At 63.0% G+C, this 27,078-nt stretch overlaps 3 protein-coding genes across 7 annotated transcripts in view; 2 read left to right on the plus strand and 1 right to left on the minus strand.

The window, feature by feature from the left end:
- Window positions 1–882: 882 nt before the first annotated feature.
- C1QL4 (complement C1q like 4) lies at window positions 883–2,882 on the minus strand. The gene is made up of 2 exons (XM_074565092.1): window positions 2,361–2,882; window positions 883–1,062 (listed from the first exon to the last, which is right to left on the minus strand). Exons 1-2 carry the CDS (start codon window positions 2,880–2,882, stop codon window positions 883–885), a joined length of 702 nt encoding a protein of 233 aa, XP_074421193.1.
- Window positions 2,883–14,364: 11,482 nt separating this feature from the next.
- DNAJC22 (DnaJ heat shock protein family (Hsp40) member C22) lies at window positions 14,365–16,572 on the plus strand. Of its 2 annotated transcripts, XM_074565058.1 has the most exons (4): window positions 14,365–14,460; window positions 15,026–15,364; window positions 15,545–15,904; window positions 16,164–16,572. In XM_074565058.1, exons 1-4 carry the CDS (start codon window positions 14,374–14,376, stop codon window positions 16,341–16,343), a joined length of 966 nt encoding a protein of 321 aa, XP_074421159.1. In that variant the 5' UTR covers window positions 14,365–14,373; the 3' UTR covers window positions 16,344–16,572. The 2 variants fall into 2 exon arrangements, with proteins under 2 accessions (XP_074421159.1, XP_074421157.1); XM_074565056.1 differs by having other exon boundaries at window positions 15,026–15,904.
- A 464-nt stretch (window positions 16,573–17,036) lies between these two features.
- SPATS2 (spermatogenesis associated serine rich 2) overlaps window positions 17,037–27,078 on the plus strand; it is a 31,290-nt gene continuing 21,248 nt past the window's right edge. The window contains exons 1-3 of one of the 4 annotated variants that reach the window (XM_074565051.1): window positions 17,037–17,269; window positions 23,956–24,095; window positions 25,354–25,656. In XM_074565051.1, the coding sequence (XP_074421152.1) occupies window positions 25,632–25,656 (25 nt within the window). In that variant the 5' untranslated portion in view covers window positions 17,037–17,269; window positions 23,956–24,095; window positions 25,354–25,631. The remainder of the gene's footprint in view (window positions 17,270–23,955; window positions 24,096–25,353; window positions 25,657–27,078) is intronic. The other 3 variants (XM_074565049.1, XM_074565050.1, XM_074565048.1) reach the window with 3 other exon arrangements.

Consider the following 27,078-nt stretch of genomic DNA (forward strand, 5'->3'; position numbering starts at 1 on the left):
GCAGGTGATAAAATAGTTCCTGCTTCTCCTTGGGGTGGGGGGTCCCTGGTCGGGGGGGACACCCCCCCCCCCGCCAGCCCTTCCCGGGGGTCCCCAGGCTGCCGGCCCCCCCGCCCCCCCAAAAAAAAGCCCCAGCCCGGGAGAGCCGTGTCCTCCCTGCTGCTGGCCACGCGATGGCAGCACTGGCCCACGGCCACGCGGGGCCACGGCTTGGGGACAGGGACAGGGGACCCCTACGTCCTGCAGGGCTCGGACAGGGGGGACCCCGGTGTCCTGCGGCTCCGCTCCCACCCCGGGGACACCCCCCCCCACAAACACCCCCGGGTGTCCCCAGCATGTCCCCTGCGTGGCGGGAGGGGCTGTCACTGTCCCCGTCAACGGGGGGGAAGGTGACACTGAGGGTCCCCCCCAGTGGCCCGCAGCTCATCACCGAGCCAGCACCAAGGAGCGATGGCAGCACAGCCGCCCCCCTGCTGTCCCCAAGGGTCCCCTCCGTGTGTGTGTGTCCCCCCCCCGGGGAAGGCGAAGGCAGCGGCTGCACATCCAAACCCAGAGTGTTTTATTGGGGGGAGCGCGGAGCCCCACGATGAGCCACGGGGACACGGCGGGGGGGGGGGGAGGGGGGGTGTGCCCGGGGGTGGGGGACAGCACCGGGACACCCCAATCCCCTTGGGGGTGCTGGCATGCGGGGAGCACTGAGGGGGGTGTTTTTAGGGGTGCGGGGCAGCGTGGGCATCCTCGCGGGTGTCTCCTCGCACCCAGCGCTATGGCGTTGGGGGGGACACGGGGGGACAGGGAGGGTCACACCAGTGGGGGAGTCGGGGACCCCGCAGCTCCGGGGAGGTTGGGGGGGGGGGGGGGGGGCGGGGGGGGGTGTGTGTGTCAGTCGGGGTAGATGATGAAGCCGGAGAAGGTGCTGTACTTGTTGGTGTTGCCGCCGTGGACTTTGCCGCCGTCCAGCTTGACGAAGACCTCGTCGCCCACGTCCAGGTGCAGGATGACGCTGTTGCTGGCGTAGTCGTAGTTCTGGTCGGCGTCCTGCGCGATGGCGCTGGCCCGCACCTTTCGGGGTGGAGGGGAGCCGCCGGGGGGGGGGGGGGAAATGACACAGCCGTCAGGGACACCCACCCCACCCCCTCCCCTCCCCAACACGCCATCCCCAAGGGGGGAGCCCCAGAGCGGGGTGCGGGGTTGGGAATGGAGGGTGCTGAGCTGCTCCGGATCCCCCCCCCACAGCGTGCTCAGCCCCTCTGTCCATCACCGCTCAAGGTCACGCCGCCCGGCTGCGGCAGAACCAGGCGAGGGAGACGGCATGGCCTCCGTCCCCCCCACCGGCAGCGGTGACAGGAGGGGATAGGGATAGATACCACCCCCCCACACACACCCTGGGATAGGGCCAACCCCCCCCCCCAGACCCACGCTGGGTCTCACCAGCGGTGCTCAGTCCCGAGGAGCCACCGGTGACCGGATCCCGAGATCCCTGTCGGACCCCGTGGCCCTCCCATGTCCCCCCCCCCACCCGCCTCCTGCGCTGCCCCCGGGGATTGGGGATGCCCCGGGAAGTGGGGGGGGGGGGGGGAAAGGGGGCAGCTCCCGGGGGGGGCGCGGCAGAGCCGGTATCGACCGCGCTGGATCGATCCTTGTTTTCTCCCATAATAAATGGGAAGCGTCCGGGGCGAGGTGGTGCGGGAGCTGCCGAACAAAGGGACCGGTGGGGGGCACAGCCTGGACCCCCCCCCCACCGCCATGATGGCAGCTGTCCCAGTTGGGGGGCACAGCCTGGTGCTCCCGGGGGAGCGTGTCCCCCCCTGTCTCTGTGGCAGGAGCCCCGGGCATGGGGGTTTGGCGTCCCCAAGGCTGAGGCGGTGGGTGTGGGGCTGCGGGGTGGCCCCCCCCAAGTCACCACCCCCCCTTGGTCCAAGAGGGGGAATGGGATGGGGGGAGGTGGGAATGGAGGTGCCGGGATGGGGGAAATAGGGATGGGAATCGAGGATGGGGGGAAATGGGATGGGGGAAGAAGAACGGGGAAAAGATGGGAATCGGGGGGCGGGGGAATTGGATGGGGAAAATGGAACGTGGTGACGGGGCCGGGGGGAGGGTGGAAAGTGGGGGGGGAGATCAGGAATGGGGGGGAACCAGGATGGGGGAACTGGGATTAAGGGAAACCAGAACGGGAAAACCAGGATGGGAGGCAGTAAGATGGGAACACCAAGATAGGGGAAGCGGGATGGGGAAACTGGGATGGTGGGGGGGGAGTGGGGCTGGAAGACTGGGGCGAGGGACCAGTTGGGGGACAGCGGGAGGAGCCGTGGCGGGGGGTGGGGGGGGGTGCCGACGGCGGTGCTGGTCCCGGCCCGTACCTGCCCGTTCTTCATGAGGTCGGCCCACATACTGGTGCCGTCGCCGCCGCGCATGAGGACGTGGTAGGTGAAGAAGTAGATGCCGGGCAGGGGGCAGGTGAACTTCCCGCTCGAGGGCTCGTAGTAGTTGCCCACGTTGGTCACCACGTCGTCGAAGCGCAGCACCTCGTAGCCCTCGTGGGGTTTCCGTAGCCCAGCGTAGAAGGCGATCTTGGGACTGTAGAAGGAGGGGATGTACCCCCCGGGACCCGGCCCCGGTGGCCCCGGTGGCCCCGGCCGGCCTGGCTCACCCGGCGGCCCCCGTGGTCCCGGTGGTCCGGGGGGACCCCGCACCCCGGCGCGGCCTTTGCGCCCCGGCTCGCCTTTGGCACCGGGCAGGAAGGGTGGCGGGGAGGCGGCGGGCAGCTCGGGGCCGGGGTAGGGGTCGCAGACCATGCGGCAGCTGCCCAGCATCTCGTAGTGCGCGGCCGCCTTGGAGCTGTGGACTAGCAGCGGGATGGCCACCAGCAGCACCAACACCATGGCCACGCCGACGGCCGCCCCGGCCACCCGTTTCCTGCGGCTCAGCCGGGAGGCGGCCAGCGCCAGCAGGTCGTCCTCGCCCTTGGGCGCGATGGTGGCACCGGGGGGGCGGACGGCACCCAGCCGCCCACTGAGCCTCACGCCCCGGCGGGGACCGGGCGGCGAGAGGGGACGGGGCAGGACAGGAGCGGGGATGGGGACGGAGATGGGGACAGGGATGGGGATGAGGATGGGGACAGGGATGGGGATGAAGATGGGGATGGGGATGAGGATGGAGCTGGCAGTGGGGCTGGGAATGGGGACTGGAGCAGGGATGGGGCTGGAGATGGGGACGGAGACAGGGATGAGGATGGGGATAAGGATGGTGACAGCAGTGGGGCTGGGAATGGGGACAGGAGCGGGGCTGGGGACAGTGGTGGGGACGGGTATGGGGATGAGGATGGGGACAAGGATGGTCACAGCAGCGGGGCTGGGGATGGAGCCGGCAGCGGGGCTGGGAGCGGGGACAGGAGGAGGGATGGAGCTGGAGATGGGGACGGAGACAGGGATGAGGATGGGGATAAGGATGGTGACAGCAGCAGGGCTGGGAGTGGGGACGGGAGCGGGGATGGGGACAGGGACGGGGATGAGGATGGCGACAGGGATGGTCACAGCAGCAGGGCTGGGAATGTGGCCGGCAGTGGGGCTGGGAGTGGGGATGGGAGCAGGGATGGGGCTGGAAATGGGGATGGAGACGGGGACAGGGATAGGGATGAGGTGGGGACGGGGATGGTCACAGCAGCGGGGTTGGGAGCGGGGACAGCAGCGGGGCTGGGGACAGCAGCGGGGATGGAGATGGGAATGGGGCTGGAGATGGGAATGGGGACGGGGCTGAGACCGGGAGCAGGAGCCGGGCTGGGGCTGGGGCTGGGGCCGGAGCCGGGACTTGCGGTGGTGAAGGGGACGAGACCAGAGCCGACGATGGAACCGGGACCCGAGACGGCGGCGGAGCCGGGAGTGGAGCCGGGGAAAGGGGCTGAGACCGGAGCCGGGAACGGAGCCGAGACCGGAGCTCCCGCAGCAGCCAGGACGGGAGCCGGTGTTGGAGTCGGGACCGGAGCCGATGATGCAACCAGGACCGGAGCCGGTGTTGGAGCTGGTGAGGCAACCGGAGCCGGGGATGGAGCCGGGGATGGAGCCGGGACCGAGCCGGGATGGAGCCGGGACCGAGCCGCCGCGACGCGCGGGGCAACTTCTCGCCAAGTTGCCCGGGAGCGACCCCCCCAGGGACCGGCCCCCCCCTCCCCCGGGAGCGTCCCCGCCGCTGCCTCCCCCCGCCGCGCTCTCCCCGGTGCGCACCGGCGGGGACGGGGACGGGCAGCGCCGCCCGGGGCGGTTCTCCCGGAGCCGCCCCCGCGCCCCGCTCGGGGTCCCCCGGGACGCGCGGCCCCGGGCCCGCGGCGGAGCCCCCCCCGCCCCGTCCCCATCCCCGTCCCCCCCCGACCCCCGCCGGTGCCCGCCGGTACCCGCCGGTACCTGCCGCCCGCGGCGCCGGGAGCCACGTGCGGGGCCGCCGCCCGCACCGCGCCGCGCCCGCAGCCCCGCTCCGCCCGCCCCGCTCGACGGCACCGGGCACGGCGGGGGCGGGGGGGCCGGGGGGAGGGACGGGAGCGAGGTGGGAGGGGGGCACGGGGATGGGGGGGGGCAAGATTATGATGGGTGCCCGGGGGGGGGGGAAATGTGAGGGTGCAATGGGTGCGGGGGGGGGTATCCCTGCGTGTGTACGGCCCTGTGTGTGTGTGCGGGGGGGGGCATTGGGGGGTGCAAGGGGGGGGTCTGGGTGCATAGACTGGGGGGGGGGGGCAGGGGTGCGTGTGTCTGTGCGGGGGGGGGGAGCGTGTGTGCGGGGCTGGGGGGTGTGAGCACAGGGGGGGATGTGCGGGGGGGGCGCAAGGGGGGGTGCTGGGTGCACAGATTGGGGGGGCCGTGTGTGTTTGTGCACAGGGGCGCGTGTGTCTCTGCATAGGGGGGGGTGGGGGGGGGGTGTGCAGGGTGCGGGGGGGGTGCAGAGGCCTCTCTGTGCGGGGCGGGTGAGTGCAGAGGCCTGGAGGGGGGGGGATGCAGGGCTGTGTGTGTGCAAGGGCGGGGGGGGCTTCAGGGGTGCTGGGTGCAAGGGAAGGGGGGGGTGCTGGTTGCAGGGGTTGGGGGGCATCTGTGTGTGTGCAGGGTGCGGGGGGGGGGGTGCAGAAGCCTGGGGGGGGGGTGTGCAGAGACCTGGGGGGGGTGCAGAGGCCTGGGGGAGGGGGTTGCAGAGACCTGGGGGGGGTGCAGAGGCCTGGGGGGGTGTGTGTGTGTGCAGTGCGCTGTGTGTGCAAGGGGAGGGGGTCAGGGGGTGCTGGGTGCAAGGGAAAGGCGGGGGGGGGGGGGTGTGCTGGGTGAAGGGGGGATGCTTGTGTGTGGCTGCAAGGCCGGTACGGGGCGGGGGGGGGGGTGAGTTGGGGGTTGCATGACATGGGGGCTGCGGGGGTGGTTGTCCCCAGCGCAGCCCCACGCAAGGCCCAGGTGGGCTGGTGGCCACCGGCCCCTTTTTTTTTTTTTTTTGGGGGGGGGGGGGGATGCTCCGGGGACCCCCGAGCCGGGGAGGGGGGGGGGGGGCTCTGCCGGGGCGCAGGGTCCTTTCCCAGCCCTGGGTTGGGGACAGAGACACGGTCCCCGGAGCGGGGGGTGGAAGGGGGGGGGGGGGGGGGGGCCATCGAGGTGCCGGGGGGGCGGGGGGGGGGCGCGGGGGCGGCGCGGCTGCTGCTGCGGGGGCTGATTTACGGCCGCTTTTTGCAATTCTTGCCGGAATCGGCTCCGTTTCGCCCAACGAAGCCTCGGCCTCTGCGCCCCCGGGGCCGTTCCACCCCCGCCCCCCCCCCCACACCCCCCCCCCGGCGCCCACAGCGCCCGGCGACGGGGGAAATAGCGGGGGAAAAGGGGGGGGGGGGGAAGGGGCCACCGCGGGTCCCACTGCGGGGGGGGGGGGGGGGGGGGACATTGGGGGGTCGCCCTGCACGGAGCCACGCGGGTGGGGACGGGCCCAGGGGTGGCTTTGCGGCACCGCACGGCGGGGGGGGGTGCGGGGGGGGTTGTGCGTGTGTGTGCGTGTATGTGCGTGTGTGTACATGTGTGTGCATGTGTGTGCATGTATGTGCGTGTACGTGTGTGTATATGTGTGTGCATGTATGTGCGTGTGTGTACATGTGTGTGCATGTGTGTGCATGTATGTGCGTGTACGTGTGTGTACATGTGTGTGCATGTGTGTGCATGTATGTGCGTGTACGTGTGTGTATATGTGTGTACATGTGTGTGCATGTATGTGCGTGTACGTGTGTGTATATGTGTGTGCATGTATGTGCGTGTGTGTACATGTGTGTGCGTGTGTGTGCATGTATGTGCGTGTACGTGTGTGTATATGTGTGTACATGTGTGTGCATGTATGTGCGTGTACATGTGTGTACGTGTGTGTGCACGTATGTGCGTGTACGTGTGTGTACGTGTGTGTACATGTGTGTGCATGTATGTGCGTGTACATGTGTGTACATGTGTGTGCATGAATGTGCGTGTACGTGTGTGTATGTGTGTGTACATGTGTGTGCATGTATGTGCGTGTACATGTGTGTACATGTGTGTGCATGTGTGTGCATGTACGTGTGTGTGCATGTATGTGCGTGTACATGTGTGTACATGTGTGTGCGTGTACATGTGTGTATATGTGTGTACATGTGTGTGCATGTATGTGCGTGTATGTGTGTGTATATGTGTGTACATGTGTGTGCATGTATGTGCGTGTACGTGTGTGTGCATGTGTGTGCATGTGTGTGCGCGTATGTGTGCACGTGCTCTGTGCATATGTGTGTCTGTGTGTACGCTGTGCATGTGTGTGCGCGCGCACACGTGTGCGTGCGTGCTCTGCGTGTACGTGTACGTGCACGTACGCGTGTGTGCATGCTCCGCCCATATGTGTGCGTGCTGTCCGTGTGTGTATGCATGTGTACGTGTGTGTGCACGCTCTGTGCATACATGTGCGTGCTGGGCATGTGTGTACATGCATGCTCCGCGTGTGTGTGTGCATGCTCTGTGCACGTGTGTGTGTGTACATGTGCGTGCATGCTCTGTGCATGTGTGTATGCATGTGTACGTGTGTGTGCATGCTATGTGCGTGTGTGTGCATGTGTGTACGTGTGTGTCTACATGTGTGTGCATGTGTGTATGTGTGTGTGTACACGTGTGTGCATAATCTGTGCATACGTGTGTCTGTGTGTACGCCGTGCATGTGTGTACGTGCATGCTCTGTGTGGGTGTATGATCTGTGCATGTGCGTACGTGTGTGTGCATGCTCTGTGCAAACGTGTGTCTGTGTGTGTGCATGCCGTGTGCGTGTGTACACGTGTGTGTATGGTCTGTGTGTACGTGTGCATGCTCTGTGCATACGTGTGTCTGTGTGTGTGCATGCCATGTGCGTGTGTACACGTGTGTGGATGCTCTGTGCGTACGTGTGGATGCTCTGTGCATGTGTGCACGCGCTCGTGTGTGTGTGTGCCTGCCGTGTGCATACGTGTGGATGCTCTGCACATGTGTGTGCGTACGTCGTGTGTGCATGTGCGTATCCTCTGTGCAGGTGCGTGCATGCGTGCGTGTGTTCTGTGCCTCTGTGCACGTGTGCGTGTGTGTGCGTGATGCACGCGTGTGCCTGCTGTGTGCGTGTGTGTGCGTGTGTGTGCGTGATGCCCGCGTGTGCCTGCTGTGTGCGTGTGTGTGCGTGATGCCCGCGTGTGCCTGCTGTGTGCGTGTCTGTGCGTGATGCCCGCGTGTGCCCGCTGTGTGTGTGTGTGTGCATGTGTGTGCGTGATGTCTGCGTGTGCCTGCTGTGTGTGTGTGTGTATGTGTGTGCGTGATGCACACGTGTGCCTGCTGTGTGTGTGTGTGTGTGCGTGTGTGTGCGTGATGCACGCGTGTGCCTGCTGTGTGCATGCTCAGTGCACGTGTGTGGATGCATGTGCCTGCCTGTGCGTGCTGCATGCGGGGAGGGGGATGCTATGCTCCCCCCGCACCCCCTCCCCGTGTGTGTGTGTGTGTGTGTGTGTGTGTGTGTGTGTGTCCCCGGCCCCCCCGCCCCCCCGCCGGCCGGTGCCGGGATTTGCAGCCCGGGCCGCTCCCTCCAAAGGGCGGCGATCAATCAGCCGCGCTGGGGATGGATTTATGGCCCCTTTATGCGGGAGGATCAATGCGAGCCCAAACACCCGCCGATGTTTGTGCAACAAATTACGGCGGCTGGAGCCTTCCCCCCCCCCGCCCCCCTCCCCCCCGGCTCACCCCACACACACCCCCCCCTCCCCCCCGGGGGCCGGGGTCCCGGTGCCATCGGTGCCACCGGTGCCTCCCCCCGGAGACGGGGACGACGGAGTCCCGCCGCCGCCCGCTCGCCCCCCCCCCCCCCCCGGCTGATCCTAATGAGCAGCAACAGCGAATTAATTAGGCAGGCTGCGAGGGGAAGCCCGAGTGCTAATTAGCAGGCACCGAGGGCTGGGGCGGGGGGAGCGGGTGGCCGGGTTCTGGCCGCGGGGACGCGAGGGGACAGCGCGGGGGGGGGGGGGGGGCCGGTTACCCCCAGCGCCGGGGGCTGGGGGGGGACAAGGCTGGGGATAAAAATACCGCCGGCGGCGAGAAAGGTCAGCCCCGGCGGGAGCAGCGACGGGGGGACCGGCTCCTGCCCTCGGCTCCCGGCCTGGACCCTGCCCCGGTGCCTGCGGGGGGGGCGGCCGGGCTTAGGGGACCTCGGGGCTGCGAGCCACGGGGGCTGCGAGCCCAGCGCCGGGGCTGAGCCCCCCCACACCGGCCCCGGGCGGGTGCCAGCGGCGGGGACGTCCCCCCCCCCTCCCCCAGGACCCGGGGCGATGCCGTGGGTCACCCCGGTGGGGACGGGCACGTCTCCCCCGGCGGCTGCGGGGCCGGAGCCGGGAGCGGAGCCCGGGGCGGAGGCGGCCGCGGGCGCGGAGCAGGAATCGATGCAGACCGGCCCCCCCCACCGCCCCCGGGGGCCGGCACGGAGTGGGGGGGGCTTGGGGGCGGCCTCGCTGCGTTCGCCATCTGCCTCCGCGGCCCCCGGGGACCCGCCGGCCGCAGCCAGCAGCGGCACGGCCCCGGCGGTGCCCAGTGCACGGTGCCGGTGCAGGGTCCCGAGCACCCGGTGCGTGGTTCCCGGTGCCGGTACATAGACCCCGGTGCCGGTACACGGTCCCGAGCACCCGGTGCGTGGTCTCCGGTGCCGGTACACAGTTCCGAGGACCCGGAGCATGGTCCCCGGTGCCGGTGAAGGGTCCGAGGACCCGGTGCACGGTCCCCGGTGCCGCTACATGGTTCCGAGCACCCGGTGCATGGTTCCTCGATGCCGGTACACGGTTCCGAGCACCCGGTACGTGGCATATGGTGCCGGTAACCCGGTGCCGGTACACGGTGCTGGTCCTTAGCAGCCGTGCATGGCACCCGGTCCCGGTGCTGGTGCACGGTGCCGGTGCTGATCCCGAGCACCCGGTGAATGACACCCGGTGCCGGTGCCTGGTCCCCGGGGCCGTCACCCTTCCTCTCCCGGTGGCTCGGCCGTGCGTGCCCCCCCCCCCCCCGCCCCGCCGCAGCCCGGCCGGGGGGCAACGGGGGCCGCGGAGCCCTGGCGCAAATGAATATGGATGGGCCGGTGCGGCCGGGCGCGGCGCGTCCACCCCGGGCGGGCGGCAATAAAGCCGGGCCGGCCGAAATTGGATGAAAATTGTCCTTGAACGGCAACAATAAACCAGCAGCCGGCGGCGGGGGGGCGGGGGGGAGACCTGGGGGGGCCGCGGGTGACGCTCTCGGGGCCGTCCCGATGCGGAGCCCGAGTCTGTCCCCCCCCGCCCCCGGGGCCGTTCGAGTGCCCCCGGCAGCTTTTTTGGGGGGAGGGGGGTGGCAGGAGCGGGCAGAGCATCGCGTGTTCCGGGGGGGCCACCACTACGTTCCGTCTGTGTGTGTCGCCCCCCCCCCCCCCGGCTCCATCCCCGTCCGGGTCCCCCCCTGCACGCGGTCCCCAGCCCCCGGGCACCTCTAGCCCTCCCCTGCTAGCCCCCCCCGGCTCGTTAGCGTCTGCTGCTAATTGGTGAGGAGGCAGCTGGGGGGGCTGGGGGTCTGCAGCCGGCCGCCCCTCGGCAACGGGGGGGGCTCGGGACAGGGTGAGCGGGGGGGGGGGTCGGGGCCGGGGACAGCGCGGGGTGTCCCACCCAGGGGCAACCGCAGCGGGACCCGTGTGGGGCAGCCCCACACACACACACACCGAGAGGCTGCGGGGCTCGGCACCACCCCGGGGGGGGGACACGGGAAACTCGGAGTGCGGATGAGACACCCCCCCCTCCCCCTCAAAACACAGCCCGGCCCTGCGCGAGGCGGGTGCCCAGCCACTGCTGTGATGAGCTGCGGGGTCTCAGCCGTGGGGGGACCATCACCCAGTTCCGGCGGGGGGGGGGACGGGGCATCCCCTGGGAAGGGGATCCTGGGCAGGGGGATTTACGTCCCCTCCCGTCTGTCGTCCCCCCCGTCCCCCCCCAGCGCTGGCGGGGCTGCCGAGATGGATGGCTGCGGGGCCGGCCCGGCGGAATTCTCTTGCCCGAGCGGCGTTTAATTAGGGATGCAGGAGATGGCGGGCGCAGGGACACATCCCCCCCCCGCCGGCAATTAAACGGGTGGCCGGGGCACGGCGGGGGGGGGACACGAATCCCCCCCACCCCACCCCGGCCCTGCGCCAGTCACCTCGGGTGTACCGTCCCCCCCGAGCCCTTCCGCGGGGTACGGCGGGGGGGGGTGGGGGGGGGGCTCCCCCCCCATGCTGTGGGGCCTCATTGGAGATTCGCCTCATGCCCACCTGAGCCGGGCGCTGACAAATAGACATTTAAATCAGACAATTAGCCGGCCTCCACCGCTGACATTTTTAATGTATTAATGTGCATCAACAGCTAATACATATAAAAATTCCCCTAATACCGGCGGCGGGGGAGCGGGGCGGCGCTGGCAGTGATGGACGAGCCCGGGGGGACTCCGGCCCCGGCGTTTGCATTAATTACCGGCAAAGTGACAGGGCGGCGTGACACGCCGGGGGGGCGGGGGGGGAGAGGAGGGGGGGGAAATGCCTTCAACCGGCCCCGCGGCCCGGTGGGTGGCAGCCGGTGTGCGGCCGGTGGCACCCGGGGTGGACAGGCGTGAGCCGCGGGTGCGGGGACGGTGCTGGAGGAGGCGGGGGGGGTGGGGGGTGGGTGGGTTTCGTGTCACCGCTGGGACGGGGGTGCGTCGGCACGCGCGCGTGTGTCAGGGCATGTCTGCGTGGGGACGTAACGCGTGCATGAGGACACGCGTGTGCATCAGGAGGCATGTGGGCATCGGGGCGTGTGCGGGCATCGGGACGTGGGTGAGCATCAGGGCGCACCCGCAGGGGGACATGCGTGTGCATCGGGACATGTGTGAGCATCAGGGTGCACCTGTATGGGGACACACACATGCATTGGGACATGTGTGAGCATCAGGGTGCACCCACAGGGGGACACACATGTGCATTGGGACATGTGTGAGCATCATGGCACACCTGCATGGGGACACACGTGTGCATTGGGACGTGGGTGAGCATCGGGGCACACCTGCATGGGGACACACATGTGCATCGGGACATGTGTGAGCATCAGGGCACACCTGTAGGGGACACATGTGTGTATTGGGACATGTATGAGCATCAGGGCACACCTGTATGGGGACACACGCATGCATTGGGACATGGGTGAGCATCAGGGTACACATGTGCATGGAGACACACATGTGTAACGGGACACACACGCGTGCATTGGGACATGTTTGAGCATCAGGGCGCACCTGTAGGGGGACACACATGTGCATCGGGACATGTGTGAGGATCAGGGCACACCTGCATGGGGACACACGTGTGCATCGGGACACGTGTGTGCATCGGGACATGTGTGAGCACCAGGGTACGCATGTGCATGGAGACACACATGTGCGTCGGGACACACACACGTGCATCGGGACATGTTTGAGCATCAGGGCACACCTGTGTGGGGATGCACATGTGCAAGGGGACACACGTGTGCATCAGGACATGCGTGAGCATCAGGGTACCCATGTGCATGGGCACACACATGTGCATTGGGGCAGGTGTGTGCAGTGGGACATGCGTGTGCGTGGGGACGCGTGTGCCTCAGGACACAGGTGCGCAGCAGGGTGCGCAGGTGCCTTGGGGCATGTAAGTGCATGAGGACACGCGTGTGCACGAGGACACGCGTGTGTCCCCGGTGCTGTGCGCGGCCACACGCAGGGAACAGGAGGGGACAGCGTGCGGCCGGGGACCCCCCGTCCCGGCTGCCTGCGGGGTGGTTGGCGGGGGGGGGATTAGGGGGGTTGGGGGGGTGGGCAGGGTCCCCGCGTGTCCTCGGCCAGGTCCCCGGGCGGTGACAGATGCTCCAATTCGCGGCAAGGCTCCCCAAATCGATGCCTTAAACGCTGGTGGCCGGCGCTGATCAATGGCACCAATTACGGGCGCTCGGGTTGGGGGGGGGACGGGGGCGGGGGAGCCCCCTATGGCACCGCCCCCCCGGGCTGGGGCACCCCGAGACCCCCCGCAGGCTCCTCTGCAACCCCACACCCCCACTCCCCCCCCCGGCTCCGCATGTCCCCACCCGGGGAAACTGAGGCCGCTGTGGGGGGCTCTGCCCCCCCCCCCGCCCCCGGTCCCCCCCCCCAGCCCCATCGACCGCCGGCTCCGCTCGCCGGAGGCAAATTTGACATTTTTAAATCCAGATACTTAAAGAGATCGATCGGACACGAGACCCCCGCCCCCACCCCACCCCCCCGCGCCCCCCCCCCCCCCCCCCCCCCTCCCCTCACCGCATCGATTCTGAGCCGGAACGGGGGGGACGGGGGGGACGGCACCGCAGCCTCCGCCAACCCCGGGGGGGTACCGGGGGGGCCGGTAGGGGTCCGATTGGGGTGCCCTCCCCCCCCCAGGTGCAGGCTGGAGGGGCTGGGCCCCCCCGGCGTGGGCTCGGGGGCAGCGGAGCGTGGGCCGGGGTCCGGCGGGAGCCGCTGTCAGGGAGGCAGCCAGGCGCGGGTGGGCAGCGCGGGGGGGGGCCGCTGTCAGCCCGCCCTGACGGGCAGCCCAGGCTGGGGGGGGGGGGGGGGGAGGGAGCCGCCAGCATCCCCCACCCCCCGCCGGCATCCCCGAGGTGGTGGTGGGGGGGCCGCACCCCAGGGACCCCCAGGCTTCCTGACCTCTCAGCCCCCCCCCCCTCACCCCCAGAGAACTGGGGCTTTGCCGCATTGCACCCCCAAACCCCGGGGGGGGGGGCATCCAGCCACAGGGCAGCAGTGTGGGGGGGGATGCACCCCCAAACCCCGGGGGGGGAGACTCTGGGGGTCTCCATCCCAGGGCAGCAGTGGGGGGGGGATGCACCCCCAAACCCCGGGGGGGGAAACTGGGGGGTCTCCATCCCGCCCCAGGGCAGCAGCGAGAGAGGAGCGATGCACCCCCAAACCCCGGGGGGGAGACCCTGGGGGTCTCCATCCCAGGGCAGCAGTGGGGGGGGGGATGCACCCCCAAACCCCGGGGGGGGAGACTCTGGGGGTCTCCATCCCAGGGCAGCAGTGGGGGGGGGATGCACCCCCAAACCCCGGGGGGGGGGAACTGGGGGGTCTCCATCCCAGGGCAGCAGGGAGAGGGCGGGCGATGCACCCCCAAACCCCGGGGGGGCGAGATTCTAGGGGTCTCCTTCCCAGGGCCACAGTGAGAGGTGGGCGATGCACCCCCAAACCCCGGGGGGGGGACTCTGGGGGTCTCCATCCCAGGGCAGCAGTGTGTGTGTGGGGGTGCACCCCCAAGCCCCGGGGGGGAGACTCTGTGGGTCTCCATCCCAGGGCAGCAGCGAGAGAGGGAGGATACACCCCCAAACCCCAGGGGGGGGGGACTCTGGGGGTCCCCATGCAGCCCCAGGGGGGCGATGCACCCCCAAAGCCCATCCGACCGCCCCGCCCGGGGGGTGCTGAGCTCGGGGTGGGGGTGGGGGGGGGAGGATTCGCAGCTCCCCGGGCCCCGCTAACGGGGGCTGAGTCGTGTGTCCCCCCCCTCGCCCCCACCGGCGCAGGGCGGCTGCGGGGCCGTTAATAATGGATGAGCCCAAATTGGCGGCCGCAGCCGGTTAATCCCTGCAAACACGGCGACGGCTGAGCAAACAGGGGCTGCGGGGGGGCCTGGGGGGGGGACCCTGCACCGGCGGGGGGCGGGGGGGGCGGGACGACACCCTGCACCAGGTTGGGGGGGGGGGTGGGTCCCATCCACCACGCAGCGTGTATCCCAATACCAGGCACCATGGTGTGCTGCACCCCAGGAGGGGGTACGAGGCACCCTGTGGCCCACCCCCCCCACCCCCCCCAGGTCCCCGCGACGGCGGCGATGGCGATGGCGTGCCCTTTGCCCGCTGTCGTGCCGGGGCAAAGTCTGGCAGGGGGAGCGGTGCCGCCGGCAGCTCGGCAGGGAGAGGTGGGTCAGGGTGGGCTGGAACCCCCCCCGGAGTGGGGTATGGGGCGGGGGGGGGGCTGCCGGGGGGGGGCACCGGCGCCGGATGGGCTCATGGGGTGCTGGGTGCGCATACACTGGTGCTGGGTGGGCACGCGGGACCCTGCGTGGGCCCAGGGGGTCCGGGATGGGGGGCATGCACCAGCCCTGGGTGGGCATGCGGGACCCAGGGTGGGTGCAGGGTGGGGGTTCAGGGTGCTGGGTGGGCATGCGGGACCCAGGGTGGGCGCAGGGTGGGGGTTCAGGGTGCTGGGGGGACATGCGGGACCCTGGGTGGGCCCAGGGCATCCTGGGGGGGGTGGGGGTGCAGGGCGCTGGGTGGGCATGCACCGGCCCAGGGTGGGCACATGGCAGCCAGGTGGGCATGCAATAGCTCTGGGTGGGCACGTGGGACCCTGGGTGGGCACGCAGGACCTCCGGGAGGGCATGCACTGGCCGTGAGTGGGCACGCAGGTCACTTGGGGGGTCTGGCACAGGGGGGGACACACAGCGTGACCTGGGGTCCCTGACTGCACTCTCCACCCCGCAGGGTGCCGGATGCCGGGGCTGTGCCGGTGCCCGCCGGGGCGGTGACCCCCAGGGCAGCCCCACTGAGCCGGTGGCCACAGTGAGGGGGAGGATGGCCAAGCGGCTGCTGGTGGCCTACGGGCTGTGGGCGCTGGGGGGGCCACTGGGGCTGCACCACATTTACCTGGGCCGGGACAGCCACGCGCTGCTCTGGATGCTGACGCTGGGCGGCTTCGGTGCCGGCTGGCTCTGGGACTTCTGGCACATCCCCGGCTGGGTGGCCACTGCCAACGGGGTCGGGGTGGCCAGGAACCGCGGTGGGACGGTGCCGGCCCTCAGCCCCCTGCGTCTGGCAGGGCAGGTGACGGTGGGGACGTATTTCGGGCTGGTGGCGGCGCTGGGGCTGCCCTGGGTGCCGGTGCTGCTGGCGCAGCCCCTGGCCGTGGGGCTGGGGGTGCAGCTGGTCTCCTCGGTGGGGGACCAGACGGCGGAGGCCCCCAACGTCCTGGCCGCAGCCTTCCTCGCTTCCTTCCTCTTCCAGGGCTGGGTGCTGGCAGTGCTGCTGGTCAGCCTGGCCGCCAGCGTGGCAGCCCAGCGGCACCGGCGCTACAAACCCCGGGGGACGCCGCTGCCCAGGCTGCCTGCCCGGCTCTATCACCTGGGGCTGGCCTGCCTGGCCTTCGCCGCCCCCCTCGCCTGCCGCGGGCTCTGCGGTGCCGCCGGGGTGCTGGGCACCCTCCTGGCCCTGCCCCGCGCCGCCACCGAGCTCCTGCTCCTGCCCCTCCGCGCCATCCGGCTCCTGGCAGAGACCCTGGGCTTGGCCGGTGACCCCCCACCCCAGCCTCCCACCACCGGCTTCGGAGCGAGGAGCTGGAGCCAGCGGCAGCAGTGGGCATATGAGGTGCGGGATGCAGCGCTGGGTACCGGGGGGGACGGGGTGGTGGAGGGGGGGGGGACGCTGCCGGGGGAGGGACGCTGCGGGGGGAAGGATGCTGCGGGGGGACGCTGTGTTTGGGGCACCCATGGGGTTTGGCTGCTCCCATACTGGGGGGACCCCCTTTTTGGGGTCCCCTCCGGCTGCAGGGCACACCAGGGGCGAGCCCGGTGGTGTCCCCCCCCCGACAATCGTCCAACGCGTCCCTCTCCCCCCCCAACTCCAGGTCCTGGGCCTCCCGGCCGGCGCCTCCGCCGAGGACGTGCACCGGAGCTACCGGGAGCTGGTGAAGGTTTGGCACCCGGACCACAACCGGCAGCGGGCCGAAGAGGCCCAACGGCGCTTCATCGAGCTGCAGGAGGCCTACGAGGAGCTGGGGGGGCCCAGGCGGGCGGCGGGGGGGTGACACTGGGCGTTGTGAACACGAGGGTTCCCTGTCGCTGCTGCCTCGGTCCTTGGCTCGGCGCGAGGGGCAGGGACGGCGCGGCAGGGCACGAGGCCGCCGGTAAACCATTGCTGGGGGATGTCGGCGACGCGATGCACGAGGGGCTCGTGCGAACTGTTGCACGGGGGGCTCGTGCGAGCCATTGCATGGGGTCTTGCATGAACGATGGCGTAGGGGCTTGTACAAACCACTGCAGGGTGACCTGTGCAGACTGTTACGCGAAGCCCCCGCCAGCCCCTGCCGGGCCCGCAGCTCCGGTGCCCCCGCCGGGGCCGGCGGGGCTGGAGGCGGTGCGGCGGTTCGGGACGAGCCGGGACGCGAACCCGCTGACGCCGGGCTCCCCACTCGGGTGTTTCCGCCGCGGGGCGGTGGCTCTCGGCAGTTTCCGTCCACGTTCGGCTCCCGCCGCCCCGCCCCCCCTGGAGGCGGGGCCTCGGCATTGCTGGATGCGATTGGCTCCCGGCCGGGGTTGGCCACGCCTCTCCGCCGAGGCGAGGGCGGGGACTTTGCCGTCGTGTCGGCTGGGCCGCTTCGCCATTGGCTGTCCTCCTCGCGCCGCGCCGTGTCCCCGCGCGCCCAGCGGCACCGCTCTGCCCTCTCATTGGCCAGGAGCTCACGGCACCTCCCCCGTTTCGCATCTGACTGGCTGGAGACGAAGGAAGGCGGGCCGAGCCGGGCCTTTCCCGCCCTCTCATTGGTGGACTCCTCCAGGAGGGCGGGCGCGGTGCGGCGTTCTCGCGCCGCCGTTGGCTGCCGGGCGCTGGCCGCCTCCCGATTGGCTGGCGCGTGCCGAGGGCTCCAGCCGGGCCGCGGCCCCCGCCCCCCTCCCCGGTTCATCGCGGCGGCCTGAGGTGGGGGGGGGCGAGCGGGGCCCGCCGCCACTGACGGTGAGTGCGGGGCTGGGCCCGGCCGGGAGCGAGGGCGGGGGTCGGGCCAGGCCGGGCCGGGGGTCGGTGGGGCCTTGTGAGGGGAGGGGGGGCTGAGGGGCCTTGTGAGGGGCTGAGGGGCCTGGGAGGGGGGGGGCGGCGAGGGGCCTTGTGAGGGGAGAGGGTGGTCGGTGGGGCCTTCTGGGGGGATGGCGGGCGCTGAGGAGTGTTGTGAGGGTATGAGGGACCGAGAGGCCTTGGAGGGGGTCGCTGAGGGGCCTTGTGAAGGAATGGGGGGTCCGGCGCGGCTTGTGAGGGGTCCGAGGAGCATTGTGAGGGGATGGGGGCATCTGAGGGGTGTTGTGAGGGGAGGGTGGGGGCTGAGGGGCCTTGGAGGTGGGGCTTGGAGCCTTGTGAGGTGTTGGGGTGGCCCGGAGGGGGCTTGTGAGGGGATGGGAGGGACTGAGGGATCTTGTGAGGGGATGAAGGGCCCAGGGGCCTTGGAGGGGGTCGCTGTGGGGCCTTGTGAGGGGATGGGGGGGTCCGAAGGGGCTTGTGAGGGATGTGAGCGGGCCCAAGGAGAATTGTGAAGCGATGAGGGTGGCCGAGGGGCCTTATGAGGGGATGCTGGGGGGGGCGAGGGGCTTTATGAAGGGAAGGGGGGTGGTCTGAGTGGCCTTGTGAGGTTTAGAGGGGGTGCTCTGTGGGACAGAGAACAGCCTGGGGGGTGGGCTGTGGGGAAATGGGGGGAGCAGGAGAGATGCTGTGTGGGGAAGGGGGTGCCCTGTGTGTGTGTGTGTGGGGGTGGGGAGTGAAGGGTGACAGTGATGGAGTGAGGGGGGAGTGGGAGAAGGCCTGGGTGTCAGGGGGGTATGAGGAAGAGAGTCCCCCTCCACAGCCCCAATGATGGGGAAGGGGCTGGCTGGGGAGCAGGCCCGGGGGGGTGGGCAGGGGTTGCAGTGGGGGGGCCCAGGGGCGGCTGCAGAAGGGGATTTGTGGGTTGGAGCAGTGGGGTTTGGATGGGGTGTGGGGGGGAGGCAGTGGGGCAGCCGGCAGGCGCTGAGTCAGGGCCGTCGGGGCAAGCCGTGGGCGCGCGGGGCTGGCGTGACTGACGGGGAGCGAGCGGTCGGCAGTGTTAATACATTATTTATGCCGTAGCCGGGACACGTAGACAGCCCTGCTCACACAGTGCTTCCACCCGCCGTCCTTCATCCCTGCCTCCACCGTGCCTCTCCTCCCATACCCACCCGGCTCCCAAATCCCAGGGGCAGGAATCCTCTCCCGGTGTGCTTGGAGATCTTGCTCTGTCACCTCTGGTTGTTACCGTAACACAAATAATTAACTAATGACGGTGGTGAGAAGCAGGCTGAGATGCAAAGAGGGAAGCGTTATTTTCCCCTGTACCTCCACAGAGCTGTGGTCTTTAGCGCACCTAAAGCTTGAATTTCCCCCCCAGGCACTTATTCACGCAGGATTTTCTCCAGGCGAAAGCCACCCGGCAGTAAGTTAGGAGGTGGCTTCCTGTGCCTGATCCCCACTCTTGCCTGCCTGTGGGTGCTCGCCGGTGCTGTTCTTGTTTTGTGATTGATGATGAGCTTTCCGAGTGAGCAGAAAGAGACGTTAATGTATCCGCAGAGGGAGCTGTTGCAGAGAAGTTGTGAAGCCTCCTTCCCAACGGAGACAAGCCTTCCACCACGGTGCCGTAGGAAGGAAGGCAAAGAATAGGGTTTTGTTTGGTTTGGAGAGGGGAGAAAATCCTGTGAGGGGGGTGGGATTTCTTTCTGGGGGTGCATTAATGGTTGCCCCAGTGTAATTGTCCTCCCTGGGTGTGACGATCTCTGTGGAGGGGTGATGGTCTGATTGATTCTCTTGGAAAGCCGGTTGCCATCAGAGGAACTCTAGATGCCCACCGACTACCTGTGGGATCTGCTGCAGCGTCCCGCCAGAGCCTGGTGACTATTTTCATGATTTTGAGCTTTTTACGATGGCTGCTTCTCACTGACTGCGCTGCATTTCCCGCTGGATGCTTCCATTGTGAAGCTCTGGCTGCCATGTCTTTCTTTGGAGGTGTTCTAGATCTTGAGGCCTTTTTGCCTGGGATGTTACAGGCAGAGGGTGCGGAGCGTTTTGCCGTACTGTTTGGCTCTGGGGCTTTGTGCTTTCTAAGCAGGACTCGCTCACACAAGCGGGGGTGCCCCGTGATGCCGTCCAGCTGGAGGATAGGTCTGAATCCAGGGGATGTGGAGACCTGGAGAAGGTTTGGTGGAGCAGAAAGGGCAGTGTTTGGTATGAGAGCTCCTCATCTCCTCATCATTCGGGTCCGTATTGCTATCCCTCTGTCACACGGCATTGCTCTTGCTGCTAGCGGCCTCGGCGTTTATTTCCTTTATTGCAATACTCCGTTAATAATGTAGTTTGTGTGCGCTGGGCCAGCAAAGCGTGTGCCGCCTGTCTTTACTCTCAGACACGATCAGTGTGAAAGTTGTGTGCGGCTTCAGCCGCTATTTTGCTGTATATCACACGTACGTGGCCGTAGCAACGTCTGCAGAGGTTACCATCGCTTCAGGTTTGCCAGACCAAGCTCCTCTTGCAGGAGTTGTCTAATGCATAAGGGTTTGTTTTTTCTTAAATTGTAGCTTACTCTTCAAGGGACATTTAAATATTTTATGATTTTTCTGAGCCATGCAACCCTGAAGCAGAAGGTTCTTGTTGGATTCAGGACAAAGGAGCTCTAAAGGTGACTTGCAATCTAAAGGGGGATATGCAGGTACTGCGTTTTTTAAAAATAATAAATCTGGTGTTTAACATATAGGGCTCATTTTTAATGATATTTTCAAGCTCTTTCTTGGGACCTTGAGGTTAGCTGTAACCAAAGGAAAAGCTGAAGGAGAGGAGAAGGTTTCTAGTACAACTCCAGTAATCCCATTCCCTCCCATTTAAATTGTGGGAGATGAGGGATGTTTTCACTACTTAAAGTGGAACAATGAAAGGTGGCATCTTCTGCTACATTTGCCATTATTTTTTCCTTCCTTCTTTTTAAAGCTTCTGATTTTTTTAGACAGTTTGATAAAAAGTAAAATTTAATCTATGTTTATCCCCTTAAATATGAAACAGTTCTTGGCAAGTCACTGGGACCCTTCCAGATCACAACGCTGGCAAAGACAATCTAAAAATAGTAGCAATCCACGCAAAAATTACCCAGGACCAACATCCGCATGCGAGTTTCCATTGCAGCTGTTCCCCGTGGGCAGCGGGCTGGGAAAGGACGCAGAGAGGACCAGAAGGCAAAGTGTAAAGAGATCTTTGCCTCGGGAAAGCAAAATTTGGTGTCTGACTCCAGAGTGTTTCCCTCCTGTGGAATCACCCCATTTGCATCGCGGCATAAAAGCGTCAGAAATCCCACCAGGGATTCCCAGGACTCGTTTAGCTGGGAAGTGAGTGTGGGAAACGGCCTCTGACCAGGAATCTTCCACTGCAGCCCCCTCCCGAAGAGCACAAAACCCAGGGGTCTGCTCTTTTATCTTCGTGAAGTATTTGTAACCACTCTGGGCGAGGTTTTATAGCATCATCAGAAGAGATACGGGAGTGTTTTGTCATCTGAAATATGTAATTTTACTTCCTTGTGCTGCAAAACGATACACAATTAGCTTATAAGAGGTAGGTGTTTGAGAATAGCTAATGCCCAGTCGTGCTCTGCATAATGCAGTCGGTGAAAGAACAATAAATGTGTGGATTTAAACAGAATATAGACAGCTAATTATCTCTGAGGTTAAATGTTCAGCTCATTCCTGAGGAAATACTGGGGGGGGAAACCCAAACCCCAAGAGTGATATTAAGCAACTATTTTTTTTATTATTTTTTTTTTTAAATCCTAAAATGGTTCTTTGTGTTGTATAATTTTACGATCCTTCGTCCAGTCCCATGAAGGGACTTGTAGAAAGAGAAGCTGCTTTGTGCAGGCGGGGATTCGGCGTTGGGCCTTCCTAGCCCTGTGCTGCTCCTGCCCCTGGTCCCTCCCTGCAGCTGTTGAGTGGAAGGAGCTTCTGAAAACTGCTTGTCTCTGTTTGATGGGGAAAAACCAAACCCGAAAAAAAAGAAAACAAACCCAAAAAAAAGAAACAAGCCCCAGGTTACAGTTGGGCTTTCTGCGCTTCCTTCCTTTCAGACGCAGGGTAATAAAGCCGCCTGGCTTTGATTAAAACCTTGGCCTGATGCGTTCCATCAGCTGTTTCAGGGCACGAGAGTTAGTTCTTCGAACGGAAACAACGGAGGCATCCGTTGAACGCAAGAGATGAAACAGGCTTATTTTGGGCTGCTGTAACTTAACAGGTATTTGCCAAAATCCCCCCAAATCTCAGGGTTTCAGCTCCTTGGGGATTCAGTGAGAATCTGTGCTATGCTGGGGCCGGCAGTGGGACCATCGGGGTGTTGTGTGCGCAGTGCGTTAACCCTCCTCCTCTGCGTTGGGCTTCCTCACAGGTAGCACGTATTCCTGAATTTCTAGTGTAATTGTGTGGGTGTTTTTTTTTTTTTTTTTCCTTTTCCAGGACACGCTGTAAAACTGAGTTAATTCCCTTCTTGCCCGAGTGCGTTACGGAGGGGGACGGGAGGGGGGGCTCAGTGCTGTGGGCAAACACCCGGCTCCTCAGCAGTGCCGGAGTCTTGGAAAATGGATTTTTATTTGAGAACGATTATAAATTACAAACAGGACAATTTATTCTCCTGAAATGCTGTTGTGTGTACTCACAGAGACGCCTCTTAACATGCTTGATCAACAAGATTAAAATAGCTTGGTAAGGGACTACTTAACTCAAAAGCCAATTAGCCAGATGCTACTGTACGGCGTGAATTATGCTGCGGCCAGGGACGGCCCCTGGTGCCACCGGCCCAGAGCAACCCCATCAAAATCCCTCCCGAGGAGCAGATTTATTGATTCTTCAGAACTCCAGGTTTCTCAGCGAAAGCATCTTCCGTGGACTAATAAAAAAAAAAAAAAATCCAGACAAATTTCTCGCTGTTTATCATCTTTCCCTTCAAACGGGGAGCTATTGAGTTCCAAAAGTTTGCTGAAATAATCCGTCTAGACGGAGCCAGAGCGGCGCGGCGAGAGAATGCCGCGGGTGGGGGATTTAGAAGCCGGTTCTCTTTTGACTTGCTGTCTGTAAAATTTCGGATGTGTTCCTTCTTTCTCAATTAGCTGGAATATGCTGATATTTGTGCATTTAACAATAATGCACGTTTCCAGTGTGATTTGGAAAAGTTTTACGTCGTCAGCTGAACGCTGGCAGCTCTGGGAGGAGTTTGGTTGCTCTGGCCATAACAGGAGGGAGTTGGGTTTCTTCGGGTTGTATTGCTCCCCCGTCGATTCTGTTATAACTACAATATTTTATTTTAATCCTGCAGGTAGATTTCTTGACGTTTTTGTATCGATGCTTTATGGTTTCTACAGCCACGTACCGTGGGCTGGATAAGCCTTATATTGCCCTTATCTGAAGGAGCTCCCCACTTGTAATGAGTTTATTTGAACTTGCATTAACCTTTGCTATTTTACCAGGCTTGAAATTTCCACTTGGGTTTTAAAAATGCTTGTGTGTTTTACAGCCCCCTCATGCCGCTCTGATTAAGGTTCCCGGCTAATTGCCGTGTTGAAATTTCCAGCCCTTCTGCCGGCAGAGACGCGGAGCTGAAGGCCTGAACCCCGATTTCGGCACGAGCCAGAGCCACTTGTGACCGGCTCTAGATCCTTACCACGGGGTGTATGGGCCAGAATATTAATTGCATCATCAAGGAGTAAAGATTTGCCATTTCATACCCAACAGATACATCAGTGGGGTTTTGTTTCCACTCCTTTATTTTATTACTTTTGTGCGTGGAATTTAGCTTGCCAAAGAGTAATTCAGAACCTGCCGTTTGTTGTTTGTTTTCCCCCCAAGACTTAATTACTGTTTGTTTTCCTCCTTTGAAGTGGCTAAAACTATATTTCTCGGGTGATAAGGTGTTGTGTTTTTCAGGCTTTTGGAGATTTCCTGATAACTTCTTTGCTGGCAGCTTTTGGTTTTTCACAGCTTGTTTCTAGACTTCGTCTGGATGGATTGTTCTCGCAGTTATTTGCTTTTCGGGGATGTACGTGCGGAGGCAGTTTTTAAGTGTTCCTTTGTTTCGTGAATTAAGTTTGAGACAAGTTGAGGGAGTTCACATAAAGTAGTCTCCAGCGTGACGTGACAGGCTTTTGTCAGTGCCTGTGTATTTCCACGCTCCCTCCGGATTCCAGCACGCTCGTCTTTATTTAAAAAATGAAATTATAAAGACGTCTCTAAAGCACAGCTGTGGGGTTGAGGCTTTTTGTTTGTTTGTTTTAAATCTCTGAGCAATATCGAAGGCAGGCGTTTAGCTCTGGTGTCATAGGTCGGTGCGTGAGTATTTGCCTTCTCCTCAACCCAGCGTTATCTTAAAATCACGGGAGGTGCCGGGGGTTGCCAGCGGCTGGAGGCTGCGCCAGAGTGTTTCCTGCTCCGGACACGAAGCAGCCGGGCAGGGAAGTGAAACTTGGGTGTAATCGTGCAAATCAAATCAAATCCCATCGGCTGCGCCAGCTCCGAGCTCAACCTGCCGGCAGTCTCCAGGCATTGGGCTCCGGGGCCGCTCACCATCCCCACGCAGCAGCTTCATCCCTTGCTAAATTCTCCGGCTTCTCTATTTTTGAGCAGAGTTTCAAATGCCGCATTTTTTACGAGGTGCTATTTAGTGCCGCGAGGCATCAAAGCGAATGAAGGCGTTTAATTCGGAGAGCTGAAGGCGACGAGGCAGGAGTTTGTAACCACCCCTCCTTTTGGGACTCTCTTTCCAGGTAAAAAAAATCCCTTTGCACAGTCTTGTTTTGCGCAGACAGTGAGCGTTGGCTCTGTCTCGGATTTGGATTGCCAGGGTCACCGCTTAGGAATAAGTTTTGAACTCCTGTGAAGGGAAAATCCTAATGATAGGAAAGGTCTATTTTTAAATCAAAATAGGCTCGTTAAGACCCTGTCGCTGAGCCCTGGGGCCGTGTCGCTGTTCTTGAGTTGCAGGAGCGTGTCTGAATTCCTCAGACATGGAAACTGTATCCCTAAAAATAATCCTCCTCATCGGGGTGGACGGGAGGCGAACTTCTAATTATTTCTGGAGCAAATGAGATGCGCGTTCCTCAGTGCTGTCATTTCATTTTTCAAGAGCGTGTGGGTTTTGCTAAAATGTCTGAGGTCTCTCGATGTTTACTAAAATATTTTGCATCTTCAGTTACCTGTGTTTTACGTGTTGAAATGGCAATTTTGGTGTTTTTTCCTGCTCTGTTGTGAACACGGCTTTGAGGTTTTGTGACGGGGGCCGGCTCCCTGCTTGGGGCGAGGCGGGTTTTCGGTGGCAGAGAGGTCCCCATTGTTCCCTTACCTTGTTTCTCCTGCTGTTCTTTGTTTAACCTGTCATCCCGCTTGACGTGGTGCTGCCGCCCCGGCTTTCCCTGGCTCCTTACATCGGGAGCAGAAGGAAAACACACGGATGTAACGCCCCGCAGAGCTGCCCCTGTGCTGCCTCGCTACAGGAGGGTTGTCTTCCGTCCTCTGTTGAAATAAGCGTTTAATATTTGTCAGGTTTTGGGTGCTGGCAGCAAAGTGAATTTGGCCTTCCCTGGGATGCTGCTTGCGTCCGCACACGAGAGGTCTAAGAGTTTGCGCGGTCACGAGTGTTGTCACCGAGCGTAGAACCACGCTCTCGGCCTGCTCTTACGGCAGTAAACGCTGGCGTTTGTGTAAATGTTGTTTTTGTGATGCTTCTGAACCTCCCTGGTTCTACCGCCTGCGTGCTGAAGGGACGGTGTCTTACAGTAGCTTTGAATTAAGCCTGTTGAAACTGTACCAAGGCTGTAGGGATCTCGTTGCTTTATAGTTAATGTTGCTTTTTATTCTGGCCGGTTGTTCCCCCACACCTTTAAACAAAATAGAAATTTTACTCTTCAAACGCGTGAGCAAGGCCGCTCTGACAAGCTGGGAGACTCGGGGTATGCTTTGGTTAGTACGGCAGCAATTTTCTTATTTCTATTCTTTTTTTTTTCCCCTCCCTTCTTTCTCTTTCAGAACCTGAAAAGACCGACACCAGCGGCTGCGCCCGGGCTCCGTGACAAGAAGCTGCTTTTCGGGGGAAGGAGCTGTAGTGCTCCGCCGGCCTGTCAGCAAATTTCTGACAACTCCAGACCCCGTTTGCCCTCACAGCTGGGATTTTGCCATCCCAACCCGTCTATCTGCCGCTCTCCGCCTTGGTACCGGGCGGGTGTGAATTCCAGCTGCTCCAGGGCGAGGACTCTCTTTTTTTCCCCCCCTCCCGCGTAGCTGGAAATTAGAGCAAACACGCTGAGATGTCTAAAAAGCAAAATACAAAAGGTAAGATGCATGCGAACGTGATATCATCAAATGCCAATAACCGGCGCTATTGATTCCAAAGTTATCAATTAGGAAAGGGGTTAATTGCTTTTGCTATACTCCTTTCAAGGCTGCTGATGTCACTTGACAGCTTATTGTCACTCTACTGGTGACATCGTGTAACCTGTTGGGGTTTGTGACATTTTTAGTAGCATTTCAGTTGTCCAGCTGGACAGTTCTGATTTCCTGAGTCCCTGTTATAATGTTAATATTGCATCGCTTTCACAGTCTGACAACAGGAATAAAATAAAAAAAAAAATACTCTTTAGCAGTTGAAGAGTTGCAGAGCCAAACTTTGTGATTTTCCTGGCGTCCCCGGTTGGTGCGGGATTCCCCTCGCTGTGTATGACTTGGGATGAATTTGAGCAGTGCCTGAGTCTTTCCTGGCATTAACTCTACCAAAACTCAGTCCTCTTCCCGGCCAGCCCTTGTCCACCTTCCGTGGGTTGAGGGCAGGCTTCGGGTTTGGAGTTGCTTCTCTGGTTTCTGGCCACTGCTTGCCAGGAGTCCAGTTAAACCAGTCGTTGAGTTGAGGTGGGCCAGCTCTGCTCAGGTCTTGCCTCGTGGCCCCGTGATTCAAACTAAACCTATTTAAACCTTTCTCCTTAGCGATAGGTGCGGAAGAGCAATGAGCACCTTTTGCGAGAAGCTTCCCCCCCTGCCCCCCCCCCCCCCCCCCCACTGCTTTGTCTTTTTCCCTTCTCTGCCGTCGCATGTTAAGTGGGGAAGCTGTTCCGGCATCAGGCAGCTTATTTCAGGGAGGGATCTTATTTGTCGCGTGCGAAACATTAATTCCAAAGTGTGTGTGTGGTGGGGGGAGAAGGGGGGTTGAGGGTTAAGGTTTTCTTTTTATTTGAACTGACTACTAATTAATAATTTAAGGTGAATGGGTTTGACAATTCATGTCCTCTACCTCAAGAGAAGAGCTTTTGTTCTCTGTAGATTTTTTTGTATTATTTTTTTCCTAGCAGCTTTGGCATAGAAAGTGTCTACCTGAGGAGCCTAGCCGTCCTTTGACAGCTAGATCCATACATGATTCAAAGCAATTAGTAACAGTTAGGGAAATTACCGTATAGGATAATTTTTGAGTGATTTTTAAAACGCTGTATTTGTATCTATGCTCTTGGAAGCCTCGGTAAAAGTCATTAATTGACTTCTCTGATGCTGGAAATGGAGCCCGGAATTGTTGGTGCCGACTAAGTGTGGAGAGAAAAACACACCTTGAGAGAGCAGAGGGGGATTAACGGGTGTAGGTAGGGGAATGGCAGGAGAAATCTGCAGGAGACAAGTGGGGGACACCCCAGGGAGCTGTTATCTGGGGGATTCGGGGGGCTGGCACATCCCCAGCCGAAGGAGAAATTGCTGCTCTTGGGGCTTGTTGGG

The sequence above is a fragment of the Larus michahellis genome, chromosome 22, assembly GCF_964199755.1.
Source record: "Larus michahellis chromosome 22, bLarMic1.1, whole genome shotgun sequence".
Lineage (NCBI taxonomy): Eukaryota > Metazoa > Chordata > Aves > Charadriiformes > Laridae > Larus > Larus michahellis.